Genomic DNA, 20435 nt, shown 5'->3' with positions numbered 1-20435 from the left:
GCGGTAAAGTGTTATTTGCTCGGCAGGTGAAGGCGACTCCACTTTTGTCCGACCGGAAGCCCGTGATAGTCGGGGTCAGACCACTTGGCCTCGTGGGTTTTGTTTGTCTCGTTGTAGGGACTGTCCCATTCGCATCATCTGCTGGACATTATCTGGAAGCCTCAGAAAGCAATTCTAGAACGAACTTGAGATCCGTCTTGTGAGGAGCATCCGGAGGTTTTGTCTGTTTCGGGAGATTCTGCGCCGTGGAATTTTCTCCCCTCGTTGAGACGACCCGGCTGAGACGACCCGGCACGGTCGATTGTCTCCGCCCGCGCTCCACCGCTGTCGCCCGCCGACGGCCGCCGTCTCTCTTCCTCTCCTCTCCTCTCCTCTCCTCCCCTCCTCACCCGTGACTGTTCCAACCCAACCGCCATGGCGCAACTCGATACGTTGGACCTGGTCGTCCTGATCGTCCTGCTGGTGGGTAGCATTGCCTACTTCACCAAGGGCACCTACTGGGCCGTTCCCAAAGACCCCTATGCCTCTTCCGCCTCCGCCCTGAACGGGGCCGCCAAGAGTGGCAAGACCCGTGATATCGTGGAAAAGATGGATGAGACCGGCAAGAACTGTGTCATCTTCTACGGCTCGCAGACTGGTACCGCCGAGGACTATGCCTCGCGTCTCGCCAAGGAAGGTTCGCAGCGCTTTGGTCTCAAGACCATGGTCGCCGACATCGAGGACTACGACTACGAGAACCTGGACAAGTTCCCTGACGACAAGGTCGCCTTCTTCGTGCTGGCCACCTATGGTGAGGGTGAGCCGACGGACAACGCCGTTGAATTCTACCAGTTCTTCACCGGAGACGACGTGGCCTTTGAGAGTGGCGCCTCCGCCGACGATCAGCCGCTGTCCTCCCTTAAGTATGTCGCATTCGGTCTGGGTAACAACACCTATGAACACTACAACGCTATGGTCCGTCAGGTTGACGCCGCCCTCACTAAGATGGGTGCCCAGCGCATTGGCTCCGCCGGTGAGGGTGACGACGGTGCCGGCACTATGGAGGAGGACTTCCTCGCCTGGAAGGAGCCCATGTGGGCCGCCTTGACCGACGCCATGGGTCTGCAGGAGCGTGAGGCGGTCTACGAACCTGTCTTTTCCGTCACCGAGGACGACGAAAAGTCGCCCGAGGATGAGTCCGTCTATCTGGGAGAGCCCACCGCCGCCCACCGCGAGGGTCGTGCCAAGGGTCCCTTCTCCGCCCACAACCCGTACATTGCCCCGATTGTCGAATCCCACGAGCTGTTCACCGTCAAGGACCGCAACTGCCTGCACATGGAAATCAGCATCGCTGGTAGCAATCTCAGCTACCAGACCGGTGACCACATCGCTGTTTGGCCCACCAACGCCGGTGCCGAGGTCGATCGCTTCCTGCAAGTGTTTGGCTTGGAGGACAAGCGCGACGCTGTTATCAACGTCAAGGGTATTGATGTCACTGCCAGGGTTCCCATTCCGACCCCGACTACCTACGATGCTGCCGTCCGCTACTACATGGAAGTCTGTGCTCCCGTCTCCCGACAGTTTGTCTCAACCCTCGCTGCCTTTGCTCCCGATGAGGCGAGCAAGGCGGAGATTGTTCGCCTGGGTAACGACAAGGATTATTTCCACGAGAAGATCACCAATCAGTGCTTCAACATCGCCCAGGCGCTCCAGAGCATCACCTCCGAGACCTTCAGCGCCGTTCCGTTCTCGCTCCTGATTGAGGGCCTCAACAAGCTCCAGCCCCGGTACTACTCTATCTCGTCTTCGTCTGCGGTTCAGAAGGACAAGATCAGTATCACTGCTGTCGTCGAGTCCGTTCGCCTCCCAGGTGCCTCGCACATGGTCAAGGGTGTCACTACCAACTACCTCCTGGCCCTCAAGCAGAAGCAAAATGGAGATCCTTCTCCGGATCCCCACGGTCTGACCTACTCAATCACCGGCCCTCGCAACAAGTACGATGGTATCCATGTCCCCGTTCACGTCCGCCACTCCAACTTCAAGTTGCCCTCCGACCCATCTAAGCCCGTCATCATGGTTGGTCCCGGTACCGGCGTTGCTCCATTCCGTGGTTTCATTCAGGAACGTGCTGCCCAGGCCGCCAAGGGCGAGAAGGTCGGCACCACTGTTCTGTTCTTCGGCTGCCGTAAGCGTGACGAGGATTTCCTGTACCAGGATGAGTTCAAGGTATGATACTTCTCTCGCTATTCATCTGCATGATTCGAATCCGCCTTTGATCCGATATACTGACTTCAATTACTTGATTTAGACCTATCAGGAGCAGATGGGTGACTCTCTGAAGATCATCACTGCTTTCTCGCGTGAGGGTACGCAGAAGGTCTACGTTCAGCACCGTCTGAAAGAGAACGCCCAGCTGGTCAGTGAGCTGCTGAAGCAAAAGGCCAACTTCTACGTGTGTGGTGACGCCGCCAACATGGCCCGGGAGGTCAACCTGGTGCTTGGCCACATCATCGCCGAGCAGCGCGGTATGCCCGCGGAGAAGGGCGAGGAGATGGTCAAGCACATGCGCAGCAGCGGCAGCTACCAGGAGGACGTTTGGTCATGATTGATGATTTGCTGCTTTCTCATTTCTCATTTATCATATTCCTTTTTCATCCTGCCATTTACATTCACGTCTAGATGATTCCGCATATATATTCTCGGCCCTGTTTTGTTGAATAGTCCCCCTTTTCTATTCTTGTTGGCGGCTTGGTCTATGCGCAGCATTTCCTATCCTCATTTCATCCACTTCCTTTGATTGTCACTTTCTCAACCCAAGTTGCGGACTTTTTTTCCCCTTCTTTTCCCTTTCTTCCTTTTTCGTGGAAGCTCTTGCAGCGTTTCTGCTCGGGCGGGGCATGATAACAGTTGAGCTAGACTTGGTTTGAAAATTACAAAAGAATTTAATAACATCCTGAAAAATATCATTCTTACTAGGGTAATATCCAATAATTGAAATTGAATTGTCTTTGCTAGCATATATTTATATACAGAGTATGTCTCCAATCCTTTTTCAGTCTTCTTTCAACCATTATCTTATTTATATTGTACATGGCCTGAAGGTGGCTGAGGTGGTCGAGCCGAGCACAACCAAAAGACAACATTTATTTATTGTGTAATTCATTTGGGGAATACATAGCTATATTAACCTCACCATCATTGTCGTATTGTTTCACTGGCGCTGTTTGAGCATCGAATCTAGACAGGTGGTCCAGCCTGTTTTCGGCTGTAAGCGCGGACTTAAACGTCGTCATTGGCACCGCCCGGCAAACCTCCCTCCCCAACTCCGATCTTTCTCTCGCCGCAGCTGAGAGGGGCAGAAAAACCAAGAACCGTCGGCATCTCTCGAGGAAATGTGCCATCGACAACCTGAGACCTGATTGACCAACCCGCTACCCGCTTGGTCTCGAAGAATCAGGCCCCCGTCGAATCACACACTCTCTATCCCCGCAATAGTCCCTCGATAACCAGAGCGCAAGCTCCCGCCCTGCGTGAACGAATTGCCCGCCTCCAGACCCCGAGTTTACCACCATGGCCTATGTAGTACCCATACACCGAGCCAGTGGCATCCGCCATGCGGTGAAGCTGAACTTCATGAATGCGGAGGAAGACTGTCTGGTTGTTGCGTGAGTGGTTGCCGCGATCGTTCAAACCTGGCTCCCATGACTTGGAGTCCCTTCCGACTCCCCTATATACAAAAGAGAGATCCACAAATCACTAATAGGCATTCTTCATCTTCCAGAAAAGCAAACCGACTGGAGTTCTACACTCTAACCCCAGATGGTCTATCATTAGCGGAAAGCCGCGCGCTTTATGCACAGATCACGATGCTGGCGCGGCTGCCAGCGCCGGCCCACTCACTGACCGATCATCTCTTCGTCGGCACAGACCAGTACAATTACTTCACTTTAGCCTGGGACCCCGAGACACGGCAAGTCCAGACCGCTCGCAGCTACGTGGACATTGCGGAACCGTCATCGCGCGAATCGCAGAGCGACCCGCGGTGCCTAGTCGACCCGAGCGGGCGGTTCATGACATTGGAGGTCTACGAGGGCGTGATTGTGGTGATACCTATCGTGGAGCCGACGAAGCGGAAAGGCCGGGTTTCGCAGGCGGCGCTGCAATCGGACGCGCCCCAGGTCGGGGAGCTGGGCGAGCCGACTGCGTCGCGGATCGACGAGCTGTTCGTTCGGTCGTCGGCATTCTTACATTCCGGGTCGAATCAGCCGTGGCTGGCGCTGTTATACGAAGATAACCAGAAGAAAGTGCGACTACGCATTCGCGAGTTAGAGTATAGCCGGGCGACGTCGAGTAATCCCGCAGATGCAACTTTCAAAGAGGTCCAGGAGAAGAAACTGGAGGGAGGTGTCTTTGCTCATGAGCTGGATTTGGGGTCTTCACATTTGATCCCTATCCCGGCTCCGCTAGGTATGCTTTTCTTCCATCCCTCGTTTTATCGTATCGCATTTTTGATCCATTATGCCGATACATGCTAACTATTGGGACTTTCAGGCGGTCTTATTGTCTTGGGAGAGACATCTATCAAATACATCGATGATAATGCCAACGATATGATTTCACGGGATCTTGACGAGGCCACTGTTTTCGTGGCTTGGGAGAAAGTCGACAGTCAGCGCTGGCTTCTGGCCGACGACTACGGACGCTTGTTCTTCTTGATGTTTGTGCTAAACAGCGAGGGCAATGTCGAGGACTGGAAATTGGACTACCTGGGCAGTACGTCCCGGGCCACGGTGCTAGTCTATCTAGGCGGCGGAGTGCTGTTTGTCGGATCTCATCAAGGGGATTCTCAGGTTCTACGAATCAGCAATGGCACCTTTGAGATTATTCAGACCCTGTCCAACATTGCGCCCATCCTAGATTTCACCCTGATGGACTTGGGTGACCGGACCAGTGATGTTCAAACGCATGAGTTCTCAACTGGCCAGGCTCGGATCGTGACTGGTTCTGGAGCTTTTGATGACGGAACTCTACGAAGCGTTCGAAGTGGCGTGGGTATGGAGGAATTAGGGATATTGGGCGAAATGAATCATATTACAGATCTATGGGGACTACAGGCTCAGAGCACGGGTAGCTTCCTCGACACGCTGCTAGTGACTTTCGTCGACGAAACACGAGTGTTTCGCTTCAGTCCCGACGGAGAAGTCGAAGAGTTAGACGACTTCCTAGGCCTTTCTCTCGCCGAAAATACTCTTCTCGCCGGCAACTTACCGGGAGGTCGAATTTTGCAAGTCACAGAGAAGAGGGCGCTGATTGCAGACCTTGAAGGTGGCATGGTCACGTTTGAATGGACACCTCCAATCCAAAAGACGATCACGGCTGCTTCAGCCAACGATGACAACTTGGTACTTGTCGTTGGCGGGCAGGTCCTTGCATCCTTTGATATCCAGAGCAATGCGCAGCTTATCACACAAAAGGACCTTGGTGCGGACCAACAAATCTCGGGCGTAACTGTCCCATCGAAGCCGGCGGGCGTTTGTATCGCCGGCTTCCCGCAGTCCGCCAAGGTGTCTATCCTGGGGCTCAATGACCTCTCTGAGCTCCAAAGCCAATCACTGGGGCCAAGAGGAGAGGCATTCCCTCGTTCCGTCCTGGTGGCCGATGTCCTTGCAGATAGCCCACCTACTCTTTTCGTCTCCATGGCCGATGGCAGTGTCACTACATTCTCATTGAACCCCGAGACATACGTTTTAGCCGATATGATGAAGCTCATTTTAGGTTCGGAACAACCTACATTCAAGAAATTGCCCCGTGGCGACGGACTTTATAACGTTTTCGCGACGTGCGAGAACCCGAGTCTGATCTATGGGTCTGAGGGACGGATTATATACTCGGCCGTGAACTCCGAAGGCGCGTCTCGCATATGCCACTTGAACGCAGAAGCGTACCCCGAGTCCATTGCCGTGGCCACGTCCCGCGAACTCAAGATTGCCCTTGTGGATAAGGAGCGCACAACCCAGATTCAGACCCTGCCAATGGGGTCTACAGTGCGACGTGTGGCATACTCCCCTTCCGAGAAAGCGTTTGGACTCGGCACAATCGACCGCAAGCTCGAGGACGGTGCTGAAATTGTGAAAAGCCATTTCGTGCTCGCCGATGAGATCATGTTCCGTCGCTTGGATGTGTTAGAACTCCACCAGGACGAGCTTATTGAGAGCGTGATTCGTGCAGAGTTCCCGGCTGGGAAGGATGAGACGGGTAAAGAAGTGACCAAGGATCGTTGGGTTGTTGGCACAGCATATTTGGATGAGGACCGAGAAGGGTCAATCCGCGGGCGGATTTTGGTCCTTGAAGTGGATCATGGGCGCAAGTTGACCCAAGTTGCTGAGCTGCCTGTGAAAGGCGCGTGCCGAGCGTTGGCCATGATGGGCGACAGGATTATTGCCGCACTGGTGAAAACTGTGAGTTCTTCAAACTGGCACAAGTTTTGTCTTCAGGATCCCGATGATGATCGTACTGACTCGTACCTGATAGGTTGTCGTTTACAAGGTGAACAACAATAATTTCGGCTCTATGAAGATCGAGAAACTAGCTAGCTACCGCACGTCGACGGCGCCGATCGACGTGACTGTAGTCGGCGACTTGATTGTCGTCGCTGACCTCATGAAGAGTGTCTGCATTGTCAGATATGTCCAGGGCAAGGATGGTGTCAACGACTCGCTTGAGGAAATCGGCCGCCACTATCAAACTGTATGGAGTACGGCCGTCGCCTCTGTCAGCGATGACACGCTTCTTCTCAGCGAAGCCGAGGGCAACCTGATCGTCCTATCTCGGAACACGAACGGTGTCACGGAACAAGATCGACACCGGCTTGTCCCCACGAGTGAGATCTCATTGGGAGAGATGGTCAATCGCATCCGTCCGATCTATATCCAACAACTCGCCAGCCTAACCGTGACTCCGCGGGCGTTCGTAGCGACAGTACGTTTTCCTCTGTCTCCCTTCATTCTTTTTGTCGACGTGCTTGAATATCTAATCCGTATTATAGGTCGAAGGTTCAATCTTTCTCTTTGCGCTCATCAACCCCGAGCATCAAGATTTCCTCATGAGACTTCAAACCGCCATCGCCAGCCGAGTCGATTCTCTCGGTGACCTGTCGTTCGACAAATTTCGCGCCTTCCGCACGCTGACTCGCTCTTCTGATAAACCATTCCGTTTCGTCGACGGCGAGCTTATTGAGAAATTTCTGGATTGCGAATCCGTCCTCCAGGAGGAAATTGTCACCGAGGTAGGCTCGGGTGATGTACAGGCCGTCAAGGGCATGATTGAAGCGTTGCGGCGACTTCATTGAGTTTGCCATTGAGTTTGATTCTTCCCTTGGATTATGTCTACGGAAGGGAAGATTGGACGCGGATTCTGGCTCTAGCATGCGAGTATGAAGTTCATTTCACGTGGGTACGCTTATGATCTACAAATACACAGAGGATTGGGTTAGCAAAACAAGGCTTCTTGGAGCATTCTCCCATTTACTTCCTCCATGTTTCGTCTCTCATCCTAGGCATCGACAGAATTTTGAGTGCATGGGATGGTTATCAGAGCTATAACAAGTAGACGGTAGAACGTTTGCATCTTTCGCATCCTTCACCAGGGGTATTCATTTGAGTTATACATCTCCAGACGCATGCCCGGCATTGCAAGTCAGTCGACGGAGGGTTCTAATAACAAGATGGAAAATTAAAGTACACATTAGCAACGAACACCGTGCCCGTCTATAGAACTGCTCCACCCAAAAAAAAAGGCTCCCTCGAATCAGCCACGAGACGGCCGAAGAGAAAGCCAAATATCTCAACCCGTGACTTATTCGGCCGTCTTGGTAGGCTCATGCTCGGAGTCACTCCAATCCAGCAACTCCATGATCTGGTCCTCCGACAGCTTCTCCGCCCGCTGGCCCTTCTCCAAGTTCTTCAAGTACTTCTTCTGGCGGCGGCGGGCCATCTTGTTCCACTCCGGCACACCACTGGCCTGGGCCAGCTCATCCTCCTCTCCTTCCTCGACCTCATCATCCGTGTTCTCAACCTCGCCGAGAACCTTGCCGGACTCGCCGCCACGCAGGGAATTGGCCGACGTCTTGGCCTTCCTCCCGCCCAGTGCGGCCCTCTCCTTCTCCTTCTTCTCTTTCTCCTTCTTGCGCTCGCGGTCGTGCAGGTACTTGAAAAACTTCTCGATGTAGGGCCGGACGATTATGTAGAAAATCACACTGAGGATGACCTTTGTCCACCGCTTTCCGCTGACCTCTGCGAAGGAGGCGTAGGTGTTTTTGCACAGACGTCTCACACCGGTGTCCACAACGCCAAAGATCTGGTAGAAGAAGTCGCTCGCCGCATCGGCAGCGCGTTCACTAAAATCCACATCGGCCATGATTTGGTTTTTTGTGTATAATATAAGTGTGTTTGAGTGTCCGCGACGAGGTCTTGTGTTTTCTGGTGGCGGGGATGTTGGAGGTCGCGGGTGGCTGCGGATAGGTTCAAATGTACCAATCGGTTCAATTCGTGGTTCAAAATCTAGTAGTAGAAAAAGAAAAAAAAGACAACGAGGGCTCAAGAGGCGTGCAACGATGCAGGGAGAAAGACGGTCCCCAGTTCAGAAAGGCCTCGTCCTCAGAATTAAATCACGCAGAAAAAAAGCCGGACCCTTTTGGAAAGCGCCAGAAATGTTCAAAAGCGGAAGGCGCGATCTGCGCTTCGGATCAACAGTTCTTCCGGCACGCGTGGGTGGCCAATCACCAGCCGTGTTGTCTATGGGACGCGCCCGAGACAGAGCAATCTCCATTGCAAAGCAACATGGCACAAGTTGAAGAAGCCGGGTTAGAGGAGGTGAGTTGGAGTGCTGTCCTGCGGCTTGGGTTTTCCCGTGTACTAATGCAACCTCTCGTGATAGCGCCTCAAATCCGCTCTCTGGTTGTCCATCGGCAAGATTGTGGACGAGGAGACTATTAAACTGGGTGTCAACGCGACGCCTCAGTTCATTGGCGCTTTGACGGAGATGGTATGGGCACAGATTGGTATGTAGTGCGATATTTAATCTGCTCCAACGTTTTCCAGATTGTTAGCGAGGTGATCTTGAGCGACGCACGATTGACAATCCACTAGAGACAGTTAGCCAGGACCTCGAGTCGTTTGCTAGGTGAGCTCACTCCTCAACGGTCCTTTCTACTTTGTCACTCCCATGTCAAATTGTTTCTGTCTTCAATAAAAGTCCAAATTGTTGTCTGAAAACTAGATCTAATCGACGCAACGTGGATTCAGGCATGCTGGGCGATCGACGGTCAACGTCTCGGACGTGATGCTGCTTGCCCGTCGGAACGAGGGCCTAGACTCAATCCTCAACGCATTTGCGGAGCAACAACGCCAGGGGACATCTTGAATGATGGCTATCGTTTCTCTCGGGGCTGGCTCCTCGAAGCTCAAGATGGTGGGAATATCTCCCTGTGTCAACCTGCCTGGAGGCTTTGGTTGGCGGAAATTTTCTCAGCTCGGCATCTGGAAATGACCGGGTAACTCCTGATGGATGGTTATTATATGACAATTTAATGCCCCTTTGCCTTTAGTTTTCTGTGTTCTGTAATCAGTTCCATGGGCCGGCGGAGTTTCTGTATGTCGCCAGGTTTTATAAGAGATATTTTGTTGGTGTTGCAGCCTTCTGCAGTGGGCGAGGATGAATTTGAGAGACAGGATTAAATTGCTACTAGATAAATAAGAAATTATTTATGAAGCTAATGGTCAGGTATTAAGGCAATCAGTCTGGGCATATGGATCTCTGCTTTCTGTAAGATGATGGAGGTCAATGATGGACAATGATGAGCAAAAAGGCGAGGTTGAATGTTTGGTCTTTCACTTCGTAATTGGGATATTGTAACATTGATCGGGTGTTGAATCATGAACTTTATTACTTTGTCTGTTTCTGACAAATAACTTGGTGTAGTGAGTCAGTAGAAGTGATTCGTAAAATATGTGTGGCTGTTATTAGAAATAGGAATGCTACAATTTGCTAAGTCTCTTGTTGGGTAATATCTTAATTCCAAAAAAGAGACAAAGAAAAAGGAGGTACTAATATGGCTCTATTTGATATAATAAGAGATTGAAATGCAAATGCACTACAATAAGATTCAAATAAAAAACAGGACAGAATAAACAAAATGTTGTAAAGAAAAAGAAAAAAGAAGGTCCTGCCCGGATTCGAACCGGGGTCAATAGGAAGTAATAGAAATCAATCAAAACCTAATGTGCTAAACCACTACACTACAGGACCAGCTATGAGATACCGCTTTCACAGATAGTATTATAATGAACATGTCATCATACTAATTTGAATCTGAACTTACCTCGTAAATTGCGAAAGTATGTCCTCTTCGCCGATCGTAATCGGAAAACATGAGAGAAAAATAGATATTATCGATATGAAATACAGAAAAAAAATAAAGGTCCTGCCCGGATTCGAACCGGGGTCAATAGGAATTAATAGATCTTAATCAAAACCTAATGTGCTAAACCACTACACTACAGGACCAGGTCCGTGCATACATGCTGAATAATGAGTATCACAGCTATCACTTGTCGGGAAAAAAAGGACGTGCTCACTTTATTATATAGTAATGTTTCTATCAGTCCGTTTGGCTAGGATCTGGGATTATTAACTTTCTTACTTGTTCAAAGCCATGGGTTAAAGGAATTTATACTGCTTGATAGTATATCTTTCTCGAGGGGTCGGTATTAATGGAAGCCTTATATCGGGCTTTCGACGTCGAAGATATGAATAATCAACCCCCGAACACTGTTCGTCTCGAGGTATATTCAATGATTGTAAAGAGTATTCTGGTGATTTCTCTAATATCTCTCGTATTGGATGCCATAGTATCTGGCGCTATGCGTGGTGGGCCAACGCTGTCAGGTGTGCCAATAATGAGGAGCTGAGGCAACACTTGCGGCATTCAACCGGCTATCTTCCCGGCGACGGTGCGGTCCTCATTCCAGCTTTGGAAAAGATCAATATATGAGCCGGGGAGAAACGGCAGGATCTCACACAAGCCCTGGGCCGGACTCACCCATCATGTGGGAGACAACTTTAGATGATGATATATATGTGTCTGTCCGTGGTAAGACATAGAAAGCCCTTTCACGACAATAATTGAAAATCCGAACAAAAGAGAACCGAGTATGCAATCAGAATTAGTAACCTTTAGTTTTTAATTACTAGATACCATAAGTTGCATTTTATTGCATGGGCCAAATACCCCCCCCCCCCAGAATATTCGTTGCTAAACATCCGTCTCGCCCATTGATCAATACCTGAGTTCAATGTCAAGTGAGTCTTATAGCTTAATTCTCCCGTCACGTGTATACAACTGGGCTTGTGGTTTAGTGGTATAATACCCCCTTAGCATGGGGGTGGTCCGGGGTTCGATTCCCCGCGAGTCCATTTTTTTGGGATGGCATTTATTTTTTTCGGGTTGAAGTGTGTCCTAAAGCTGGTGTCACCACTTTTTTACACGAAACCTTAATTTTCCTTGTCACTAGCACCCTAATCGTTGAAATACAAAACCAAATATCAAGACAAAAATTCTCCAAATAGTATTGGCAATTTTTACGGAGAGCACTATCAGTCAACGATGAATGGGTGGTTGAGAAGCTCGGCGGCTGATTTTCGAGCTTCTGCACATTCTTGTAACATTGCCCAAAGAAAGTCGACAAGATTCTCCGATTCATCCTGGCCAAAATCAGCCGGTATTTTCCCACGAATATGCATAGTGAATCTTGAAATGCCACCATCGAAGAAATCATTCATGAGAGATCGCAAAATCCCGTTAACTTCATCTTTAGTGCAACCAAAACATTCTAACGGGAAGAGCGCTTCGTTTGTAGTGAGTTGAAATATCTGCACTCGAAGCTTAGATAATCATAAATAGCAAGGATGAAAGACTTACCAGACAGCCCAAAGCCCATATATCCACCTTCTGATTCCAAGGATATTGGAGTAGTAACTCGGGTGCTCTCAAAGCCACAGGCGTTACAGGGGAAGCAATATCCTGTATATTCCATAGAGCTATTGTGACAGTCAATAAAATATAGCCTCGAAGAGTAAAGAGAAGGCCAGACCTCCGCCCATATCACCAATTTTGACTATAAGCGCTGAGAACGCTACGTCGTCTAACATTCCGCGGGGACGTTGCGAGGTCACCAGATACCGTGGTGCACTATTATCATCTTCAATTCCAGGGAGCCATTGAACATAGGTGAGTTCAGGCTCGGTCAATATTTTGCTTGACGACTCAGAGTTCACAGTGAAAAGTATATTAGCCGGCTGGAGGTCTACCAAGTATCAGCATTAATAAATTTAAGCTTTCGTCGCCCGAGATACTAACCCCCATGAATCAAACCCTGATCATGAAGAAAGTTTAACCCCTGTAGAATTTGTTTCGAAACCTCACGAACATAATATGAGTCGCGCGGCCGTTCTGGAACAGTCATTGCTTGACCATCAGAATTCATGAATGGAAAAACCAGACAAAGGTGCAAGCCGTTGGGGCCCCTATGCTCAAAATAGTCTAATAATTGCAAAACATTATTTCGGCCCGGAGAATTCGTATTCGTTTTTGATAGATGAAGGAGAATGCAAAGCTCTTGACTACAACTTGAAACATCGGCTTTAAGAATCTTTAGCGTCACATATCTTTGAAGTCTAGAGGAGAAAGGCGTAAGCTTGGCAGTCATGGGACTTGAATAAAGGTAGAGCAAATCGAATATACCTTGTGTCTTTGGCAAGCCAAACTGTAGAGAACTGGCCAAATGCCCATTTTCCAACAACTTGATACCTCTGGTGAAAAGTGTCATCCAGGTGAACCGGGTGATAGCCTCCGGCGCGGTACTCCTCGACAGGTTCAACGACATCATAAATACGTTCGAAGCGACGCATTTCGCCCTCTACATTGATAATTAGATGGTGAGCTTACTCGCCTCCGTGTCGCCCGCGAGAGAGAGCAAAATCGAACGCAAGAAACAAGCCGACTTAGAATATCGAGGGTCATATGAATTTTCAGTATGAGTCAGCCACCGACGGCCTCAAAGCCAAAAGTAGTAGTTCGCACTGATGACTTGGATTTGACGTCAAATGAATGGACTCCTTGCCTTTTTGATTCAATGAATGGGGCTGAAAATATTATACGTGTTGCCCTACAAAAATCAAGGTGTAATTCGAAGCGTTGGTTTCCTAGTAAAGAATAGCGTTATCTGCTAATAGACTTGGAAAAACAGCTTCAAGTGTGAAATTTGGTACTGTACGGCGTCTGGGAAAGAGTGGCACAGAATGTATGCACTACACACAAGAGGACTCATACAAACACCCTCGAGGAAAAGCCAACGAGGGAAAGCCAATCATGGTCAATTTCATCTTAACAATCCCCTTAATCTCTATATATGCATGGCACGTTGTATCCGTGTTCGGCCCATTGCATACCGCCTGGCTGGAAGCTCCATGGAGTGTGGTATGTTGCTGTAGCTCATCCACCTTCCCACAGGCATCACTCTTCACTCTATCCTGTTCCCACTTGGACCTTGCGACCCATTTGTGCCCTGCATACAATCATCCTATCGACCCCACTCAAGGTGTCTACATATAACGAGGCCCTGGATATATGTCATCAGCACTAAGAACCTTAGTGACTACTCAAAAGGACAGTAGATCGACAGAGGGCGAAGTTAGGAGGTGTACTCCATCCTACTATTTAGCTACCCGAGTACTATTCATAGTTAGTCCCGCCTCCCCAAATTTAGTCCTTCCACAACCTTACCGCAGTCCTTGTCGCCGAGGCGACCTTGCGCAGGTGGCTGGGGATCAGGACCTAGAGCCACTAGTGAATCTTTTTTGTTTTCTTGTCCGACTTTTCCAGTCTCCCCACTTTTCGTCACATGCGGTGGCGGCGTTACTCGGCAAGCAAATCAGATGGCGACCCACTCCCTGATGCGGCAAAGTGGACCAGGCTTTCCGTCAACATGCCAAATCAAACAATGTTCTAACACGGTGCCAAGGGCTGCTTTTGCTCCAAGTGACATCAGCGGGTCATCAGTGCCTGTCGTGCCTCTGTTGCTTTGTGGCGTAGACCCCCGCGAAGCCCATTCAGAAACCCTGCACCAGGGATCGCTGGGACCCGCATCCACTGATCTTCAACAATTGCGTCTGGTGGCTAGGGTCCACGTTATAAGCGGGAATCCTGCTGCCTCGCTCGCTCGCCCTCAAAACCCTTTTGCAACACCCTCCATTCAACGGTGGTCCACTGCAATATCTTTCCCCCTTCATCTCATCAAACCACTATGGGAGCCGGCGGTGTCATCCTACGCTTCTGCGGTCTCGCGATTCGCGTGCTGCAATTCCTCGACGCGGCCGTCATCCTCGGCATCTTCTCTTACTATCTCGCCATCCTCTCCAGACATGATCAGACCATCGCCACCTGGTTGAAGGCTGTCGAAGGTCTTTCTGGTGCAGCCTGTCTATACAGTCTTCTCGGTGCTATCTTGGTCTGCTGCCTGGGCGGAGTATCTTTCTTCGCCTTTATCGCTGTGGTGCTCGATGTCTGCTTCACGGGTGCCATGATCGCGATCGCGGTCATGACTCGCAATGGCACTCAAAAGTGCACTGGCACCGTGAACACTCCCCTCGGTACTGGCAATGCGAACGAGGATTCAAAGGCCAATTTGTCTTACGGCATGGCCTGCAAGCTCGAGAAGGTTACCTTTGCTGTCTCCGTGATCGGAATGTGAGTATACCCATGCCACCCTGAGAGTAATCGATACGTCTTACTTACGAAATTGACAGCTTCTTCTTCTTGATCTCCATTATTTTCCAGGTCCTCATGGCCCGCCACCACAAGCGCGAGAAGCGCTTCGGCCCCTCCCCGGCCAACGGCTATACCTACGGCACTGGTCGCAAATGGTTCAGCCGTAAGAAGAACACTCCCGAGGCCAGCGGTGCTGCCGATGCCCTGCCCGGTCACCCCACCCCCCTTGACGTCGAAACTGGTGCCGAGACCAAGAACGAGAAGAATTGGTTCGGCTCGTGGGGTAAGAACAAGAATGCGACCGACAACGGTAACCCCACAGCTGTGCAAAATGGCTATGGCTATGGTAGCTCTGCTTACACTGGCAACTACTAAAACATTTGCGCATGAGTTAAAATACCATATGAAACGAAACCCCAAAGGCGACTGATCGATGGCTCCTTGCGGGACTCATCTTTTTCTTGGGGTTGAGATTCTGACTGGTACTGATTGCGCGGGACCTCCAAACCCAGCGATGACTGTACGACCCATTTACCAACCCTTTTTGAGAGGAGTTAAGATACCAGGCTTCTTTTTTGCTATGAAGATTGAATGTATATTATCTTCGAGGGACCAGGTTTATCACACCTAGACAGGCGGAGCTCACATGCTTCGCACAGAGAACATAATGCTAATATTCAATGGAATTTCTGAACCGTTCAAAGTGCCACCGTCTTAATGCCCGTGATATCTTCCAACCTCCAATCCCTTGCAAGCGTAGATGGTGTCTAGACCAGCGACCGCCGAGTCGGCGCTGACGAGTCTAATAGGAGCCTTCGGGCTAACATAACTCCGGCACTCACTCGCCTCCACATTGTTCCCGCAATTCCATCGTAGAAAAGTAACCATCCGGTGGGACAGGTCGCCTACACATTTGATCTAGGACGGCATACTGGGGAACTCGCCATTTCTAGATATGGTTGCCAGCATTAAGGGCAGAGACCAAGACCATCCTGGTCGAGAGACGCCTCACTTCAACCCGGGTCTCTTCAATCCGGGTCTCGTGCTTGGCGAGCAAAGTGACCATGTAAATGAAACCACAGCTCTCTTAACAGATGTGCGCACATCAGGACCTCTGAATAGCTACACCAATGGTGACAAGGAAGAAGCGCCTCTACCCAAAGTCCAGGTGCTGCTGCTCTGCTATGCCAGGGTGATAGAGCCTCTGGCCTTCTTCTCCATCTTTCCCTACGTCAACCAGATGGTACAAAATAATGGAAGCGTTCCGGACTCAGATGTCGGATTCTACAGTGGACTCATCGAATCCTTGTTCTCCCTGACCCAGGCTGTCGTCATGATGTTCTGGGGCCTCGCATCCGATCGTGTCGGGCGGAAGCCCGTGCTGGTCTCCTCGTTATTCGGCGTGGCTCTAGCGACGGGCCTCTTCGGCCTAGCAAAGACCATAGCGCAGATGATCATGTTCCGTTGTCTTGCTGGTGTCTTTGCGGGGACCATCGTTACCATCCGGACGATGGTCGCGGAGCACAGCACACCCAAGACTCAGGCCCGGGCATTCAGCTGGTTTGCCTTTAGCGGAAATCTGGGAATTTTCCTGGGGCCTCTATTGGGCGGTGCTCTTGCTGAGCCGGCACAGCAGTACCCGGGGATCTTTGGAGGCATCCCGTTCTTCGAGAACTACCCCTATGCACTTTCGAGCATAGTGATCGGTCTTGTGGGTGCGACTGCTGCCATATCTAGCGCCTTCTTCGTGGAGGAAACGCTGAAGAAGAAGAGCAAGAAGCCAACAACACCCAGAGATGACAGTGAGGTTGCTTCGGACACCTTGTCTCTAGACGAGGATCTCTCGACATGGCAGCTTTTGAAAGCACCCGGAGTTGCCACAGTCCTGTACACGTATGGGCACATCATGATGCTCGCTTTTGCCTACACAGCCATAATACCCGTTTTTTGGTTCACCCCTGTCAGCCTTGGCGGTTATGGCTTTACACCGATGCAGATTTCCTTGATGATGGGGTTGAACGGTGCTTCCCAAGCGGCCTGGCTTCTTCTGATCTTCCCTCCACTACAGCAGAAGATTGGGACCAAGGGAGTGATCCGCCTTTGTGCATTTGCATATCCCATATTCTTCCTGGCCTGTCCTTTCGGAAATATCCTCCTGCGCATGGGGACCGAAGAATCTGCAAGAGCATTCTGGGTCATTCTACCGGTGATGCTGGCCGTCGGTTGCGGAGTCAGCATGAGCTTTACGGCGATACAGCTGGCCATCAATGATGTCTCACCCTCGCCAAGAGTCCTGGGCACGCTTAACGCACTGGCCTTGACCGGTGTTAGTGCTTTGAGAGCGTTCTGCCCGGCCCTTTTCACCACCCTGTTTGCGCTAGGCGCGCGATCTCAACTAGCGGGGGCTATGCTATTTGGATTCTTATGCTTGTGCTGGCTTCCGGGCTGTCGTTTGTCTCGCGATATTTACCGGAGCCCCAAGACGAGAACAAGCAGCCAGACGATCAAGAGTAATGAGAAGAGTTTTTGCATCTAAATGAGCGACCTTTCTGTTTGAAAGAGCAAGAATATATCCTGCTACGCATCCACAGCAGACAGACTGACTGATCGACCAGAGCAGGAAAAGTACATGCATATTGTACAGGGAGACAGGACTTGCATTGATAGGCTCCTCAGATAATCATTTGTTCTGAAATATGTGATCAAAAATTAAAGATTGTATATGCTGACATTTGAATATTTCGCCGGAAAATAAAATAAGGGGAAATAAAAAGATGAAGTTATCCTAGAAAAGATATTCGCGCGAAGATGATGGAAGTAAATTTCAGAAGAGCTTTATTTCATTGTTTCTAATACTACAAAACATACAACATCGACTACATGTCTTCACCCACAGCGCCAACCCAACACCAAAAGACATGAAGCACATGCGGGAAACCAAGCAGAGCTGTGGACAATCATTAGAAATACAAATCAACATAAGGGGCATCAGAGTCAACAGTCAGTCGACTTGGGCGTCACCAAATTTGCGAAAAGGAATAAAGACGGGAATTAAAACTCCGACACCAAACACCAGCTGGCAACAAAGGCCAAACAACACATGAAAGGGAAAAAGGCAGAAGTAGAAGAAATGATTGAACTCAGTCGACCCAGTCGAGGGGAGCCATCCAGGATATCTTCTCTGTCGAAGAGGATTGACGGGAAGGTCAAGGGGAGTAAACACTAAGCAATTTACCAGCCGGCAGTGACCATAGCACCGAAGCGACACAGCATGCCAGCAGCAACGGGACCCATGTAAATGGGACGGCTGTTAGAGCACATGGCCCAAGAGAACCCATCGGGCGAGCACAGAATCTCACCGGAGACACAGCTCCACTCACCAACGTAGTTGGAGAAAGCATTGTTGGTCGTGGCCTGGGTGCCCAAGTTGGACAGGACACGGGGGTCTGCGGTCGGGGTACCAAAAGCAGAGGCGATCTTAGACATGGACATGGACATGGACTGGGTGTTGGTGTTAACGGTGCGAGTGGTGTTGTTGTTCTTGCTCGACTTGGAGGACTTGGAGGACTTGGAGGTCTTGGTCGACTTGGTCGACTCCGAGTCGCTGCTATCACTGCTGGCGGGGAGGAAGGGAGCTTCGCCAGTGCACTTGTAGCCCTTGTCCTTGCCATCGATCTTGCCAATGACAGCGTCGCCCGGGATAGGGAAGTCCACGGCAGCACCCTCGATGGTCACACACTTGCCAGCCTGATCGACGTTGGCGACGAAGAGATCGGGGAGGCTGTCGAAGGCAGTCATCTTGCTCTGACCCATAAGATTGGTGCTATCAGCGGTGCCCGTCATGTCGCGCTGCTTGTTGGTGTGCTCCATGGGCGGGTGGTTCATATGCTCCATCTTGTCCTCGGACATCTGCTTCTCATGCGAGAGCTTCTTGTGCTCGCTGACCTTGGGCGAGTTAGACTCAGTTGCATTGCCAGAATCGCGAGCATCGCTGCCACCAATGGTGACCATGGCACAGTTCATGTACATCTCTCGGTTGCCGACCTTGTTGAACCAAGTCCAAGCCAATAGGGCTTCGCCCGAGGGAGCATCGGAGGGGACTGTGAAGCTGTACTTCTTGGCGATGGGGCAGTCTCCCAGCATGGACTCAATGACCTTGAACGTTTTACCTTGATCATAGGTCAGTGCAAGTTGACACGAGCCCCCGTCGTGAGTGGCGCTGCCATCCAGCTCCATCTCGTACTCCTTGCCCTGTTGATAGGTCGCCTGCGAGTCGAAGGGATCATTCGCATAGCCTTTGCAAGGGTAGTCACTTCCAGAGGACTGCAGCGGGTTGGTATATGAGTAGTCCTTCTTGCCATCCGAGTCCTTGTTCAGAGGACTGCGAATGGGATATGGTTTGGCCATCTGCATGTGTGCAGATGCAGTGGCCGCCAACAAGCTGCTGAGCAGAGCGATTCCCTTCATCTTGCACAGTGTAGACCGAAGAAAAAGGTATGTGCTTTTCAGGCAATTAGCATGTTTAACCATTACCCTCGAAGACACGATATATCACTTACAAACAATGGGTCAATGGGGTAAATCGCCGGAGTATATCAGAGGGTCAACAGTCTGTAAGCAAGGACTCAACCACCAGGGCTAAAATGCTTGTCTTGTTCTTGAGAGGGACAGACGGTTGAAAGATTGGGAAAGAACCTGAATGCGCCAAGTATAAATAAATGCCCACTGGTTCCCGGCATTCTCCAGTGTTGTTCATAGGAATGAGGGATGCCATCATATCGCGATCCAAGCCCACCATGTTGTCGACCTAGTGTTGTGACCTCGCAACGTGAAGAATGCTGGTATCCAGTCGTTCTTGCCCCCACTCACCATTCACAATCATTGCGCAGATGAGGTAACCTAGCTGGATATATTGTCATGCACGCCCTATATGCCCATGTTGCAACTTTTTCCCTCTTCAGCTTCTATCCGCCTAGATGGCTCGAAGGTTGATGCGCGCACCATCTCTTAGCCTTCGCCGTCGGTGTTTTTGACATCAATGCGAATCTCTGGACGACAAGAACTCTCCCCGCTGGCCCGCTGGGGCCCACGGGAGAAATGAGAGACCAGTCTGTTCATTCGCCGAGCATGACCATGCCGTGACTATTTCGAGCAGTCTATGCAGGGGCCCGTTGGTAATGCTTACACGTATATCGCGAAAATATGAAAGCCTCCATCAAGTGCCTTCATTCCGTCTCGACATAATTCTCCGCTAGATCCGTTGCCGGGGAATTTAATCGTGATATTATGGCATCAACACTATATCCATGATTGTTGCTTCGCCTCCAATTTTCTCCTCTGCAATTCCATCTTTCGTTCCTCGTCCTATTTCTAGTCTTCGTCTAGCGTCTAGACCTATCTCAACTCCCGCTGTATCGTCCTATAGCAATGAGTGAATTACTGTATTGAAAAGAGATCCAGACCAACGGAGCGGAATCCAGCCACCATTTGGATCAGCCCAGACCGAAAACCTCTCGCGCTCTGTTGCGAACCCCTGTTGCCCCCTACATGCCACATTTCAGGAATCAGAAACCACTTTGACGAGGAAGGGTCTTGCGTTTTATTGGTCTGATATAACTGATCCAGTGATGGC

General features: G+C 50.4%; 8 protein-coding genes across 8 annotated transcripts; 5 read left to right on the top strand and 3 right to left on the bottom strand.

The window, feature by feature from the left end:
* Positions 1–414: 414 nt before the first annotated feature.
* Positions 415–2584, top strand: cprA (NADPH--hemoprotein reductase cprA; the record flags this gene model as incomplete). The annotated part of the gene is made up of 2 exons (XM_057076924.1): positions 415–2205; positions 2288–2584. The coding sequence occupies 2 exons, from the start codon at positions 415–417 to the stop codon at positions 2582–2584; spliced, it is 2088 nt and encodes a 695-aa protein (XP_056936429.1).
* A 965-nt stretch (positions 2585–3549) lies between these two features.
* N7462_005198 (DDB1/RSE1 family protein) lies at positions 3550–7327 on the top strand (the record flags this gene model as incomplete). The annotated part of the gene is made up of 5 exons (XM_057076923.1): positions 3550–3644; positions 3761–4446; positions 4531–6437; positions 6511–6957; positions 7025–7327. 5 exons carry the CDS (start codon positions 3550–3552, stop codon positions 7325–7327), a joined length of 3438 nt encoding a protein of 1145 aa, XP_056936428.1.
* A 506-nt stretch (positions 7328–7833) lies between these two features.
* On the bottom strand, positions 7834–8394 carry N7462_005197 (uncharacterized protein; the record flags this gene model as incomplete). The annotated part of the gene is made up of 1 exon (XM_057076922.1): positions 7834–8394. The coding sequence occupies one exon, from the start codon at positions 8392–8394 to the stop codon at positions 7834–7836; it is 561 nt and encodes a 186-aa protein (XP_056936427.1).
* A 422-nt stretch (positions 8395–8816) lies between these two features.
* Positions 8817–9399, top strand: N7462_005196 (CENP-S family protein; the record flags this gene model as incomplete). Its single annotated transcript, XM_057076921.1, has 4 exons — positions 8817–8849; positions 8914–9037; positions 9126–9159; positions 9282–9399. 4 exons carry the CDS (start codon positions 8817–8819, stop codon positions 9397–9399), a joined length of 309 nt encoding a protein of 102 aa, XP_056936426.1.
* A 2232-nt stretch (positions 9400–11631) lies between these two features.
* N7462_005195 (uncharacterized protein) lies at positions 11632–12953 on the bottom strand (the record flags this gene model as incomplete). The annotated part of the gene is made up of 5 exons (XM_057076920.1): positions 12779–12953; positions 12465–12711; positions 12154–12333; positions 11957–12058; positions 11632–11907 (listed from the first exon to the last, which is right to left on the bottom strand). The coding sequence occupies exons 1-5, from the start codon at positions 12943–12945 to the stop codon at positions 11632–11634; spliced, it is 972 nt and encodes a 323-aa protein (XP_056936425.1). The 5' UTR covers positions 12946–12953.
* Positions 12954–14339: 1386 nt separating this feature from the next.
* N7462_005194 (uncharacterized protein) lies at positions 14340–15178 on the top strand (the record flags this gene model as incomplete). The annotated part of the gene is made up of 2 exons (XM_057076919.1): positions 14340–14782; positions 14842–15178. 2 exons carry the CDS (start codon positions 14340–14342, stop codon positions 15176–15178), a joined length of 780 nt encoding a protein of 259 aa, XP_056936424.1.
* Positions 15179–15758: 580 nt separating this feature from the next.
* On the top strand, positions 15759–17339 carry N7462_005193 (MFS transporter; the record flags this gene model as incomplete). Its single annotated transcript, XM_057076918.1, has 1 exon — positions 15759–17339. One exon carries the CDS (start codon positions 15759–15761, stop codon positions 17337–17339), a length of 1581 nt encoding a protein of 526 aa, XP_056936423.1.
* Positions 17340–18034: 695 nt separating this feature from the next.
* Positions 18035–19270, bottom strand: N7462_005192 (putative extracellular protein; the record flags this gene model as incomplete). The annotated part of the gene is made up of 1 exon (XM_057076917.1): positions 18035–19270. One exon carries the CDS (start codon positions 19268–19270, stop codon positions 18035–18037), a length of 1236 nt encoding a protein of 411 aa, XP_056936422.1.
* Between the last annotated feature and the right edge of the window lie 1165 nt (positions 19271–20435).

The sequence above is a fragment of the Penicillium macrosclerotiorum genome, assembly GCF_028827735.1.
Source record: "Penicillium macrosclerotiorum strain IBT 26536 chromosome Unknown utg000003l_segment0_segment0, whole genome shotgun sequence".
Lineage (NCBI taxonomy): Eukaryota > Fungi > Ascomycota > Eurotiomycetes > Eurotiales > Aspergillaceae > Penicillium > Penicillium macrosclerotiorum.
This window is presented reverse-complemented; position numbering and strand designations above follow the sequence as displayed.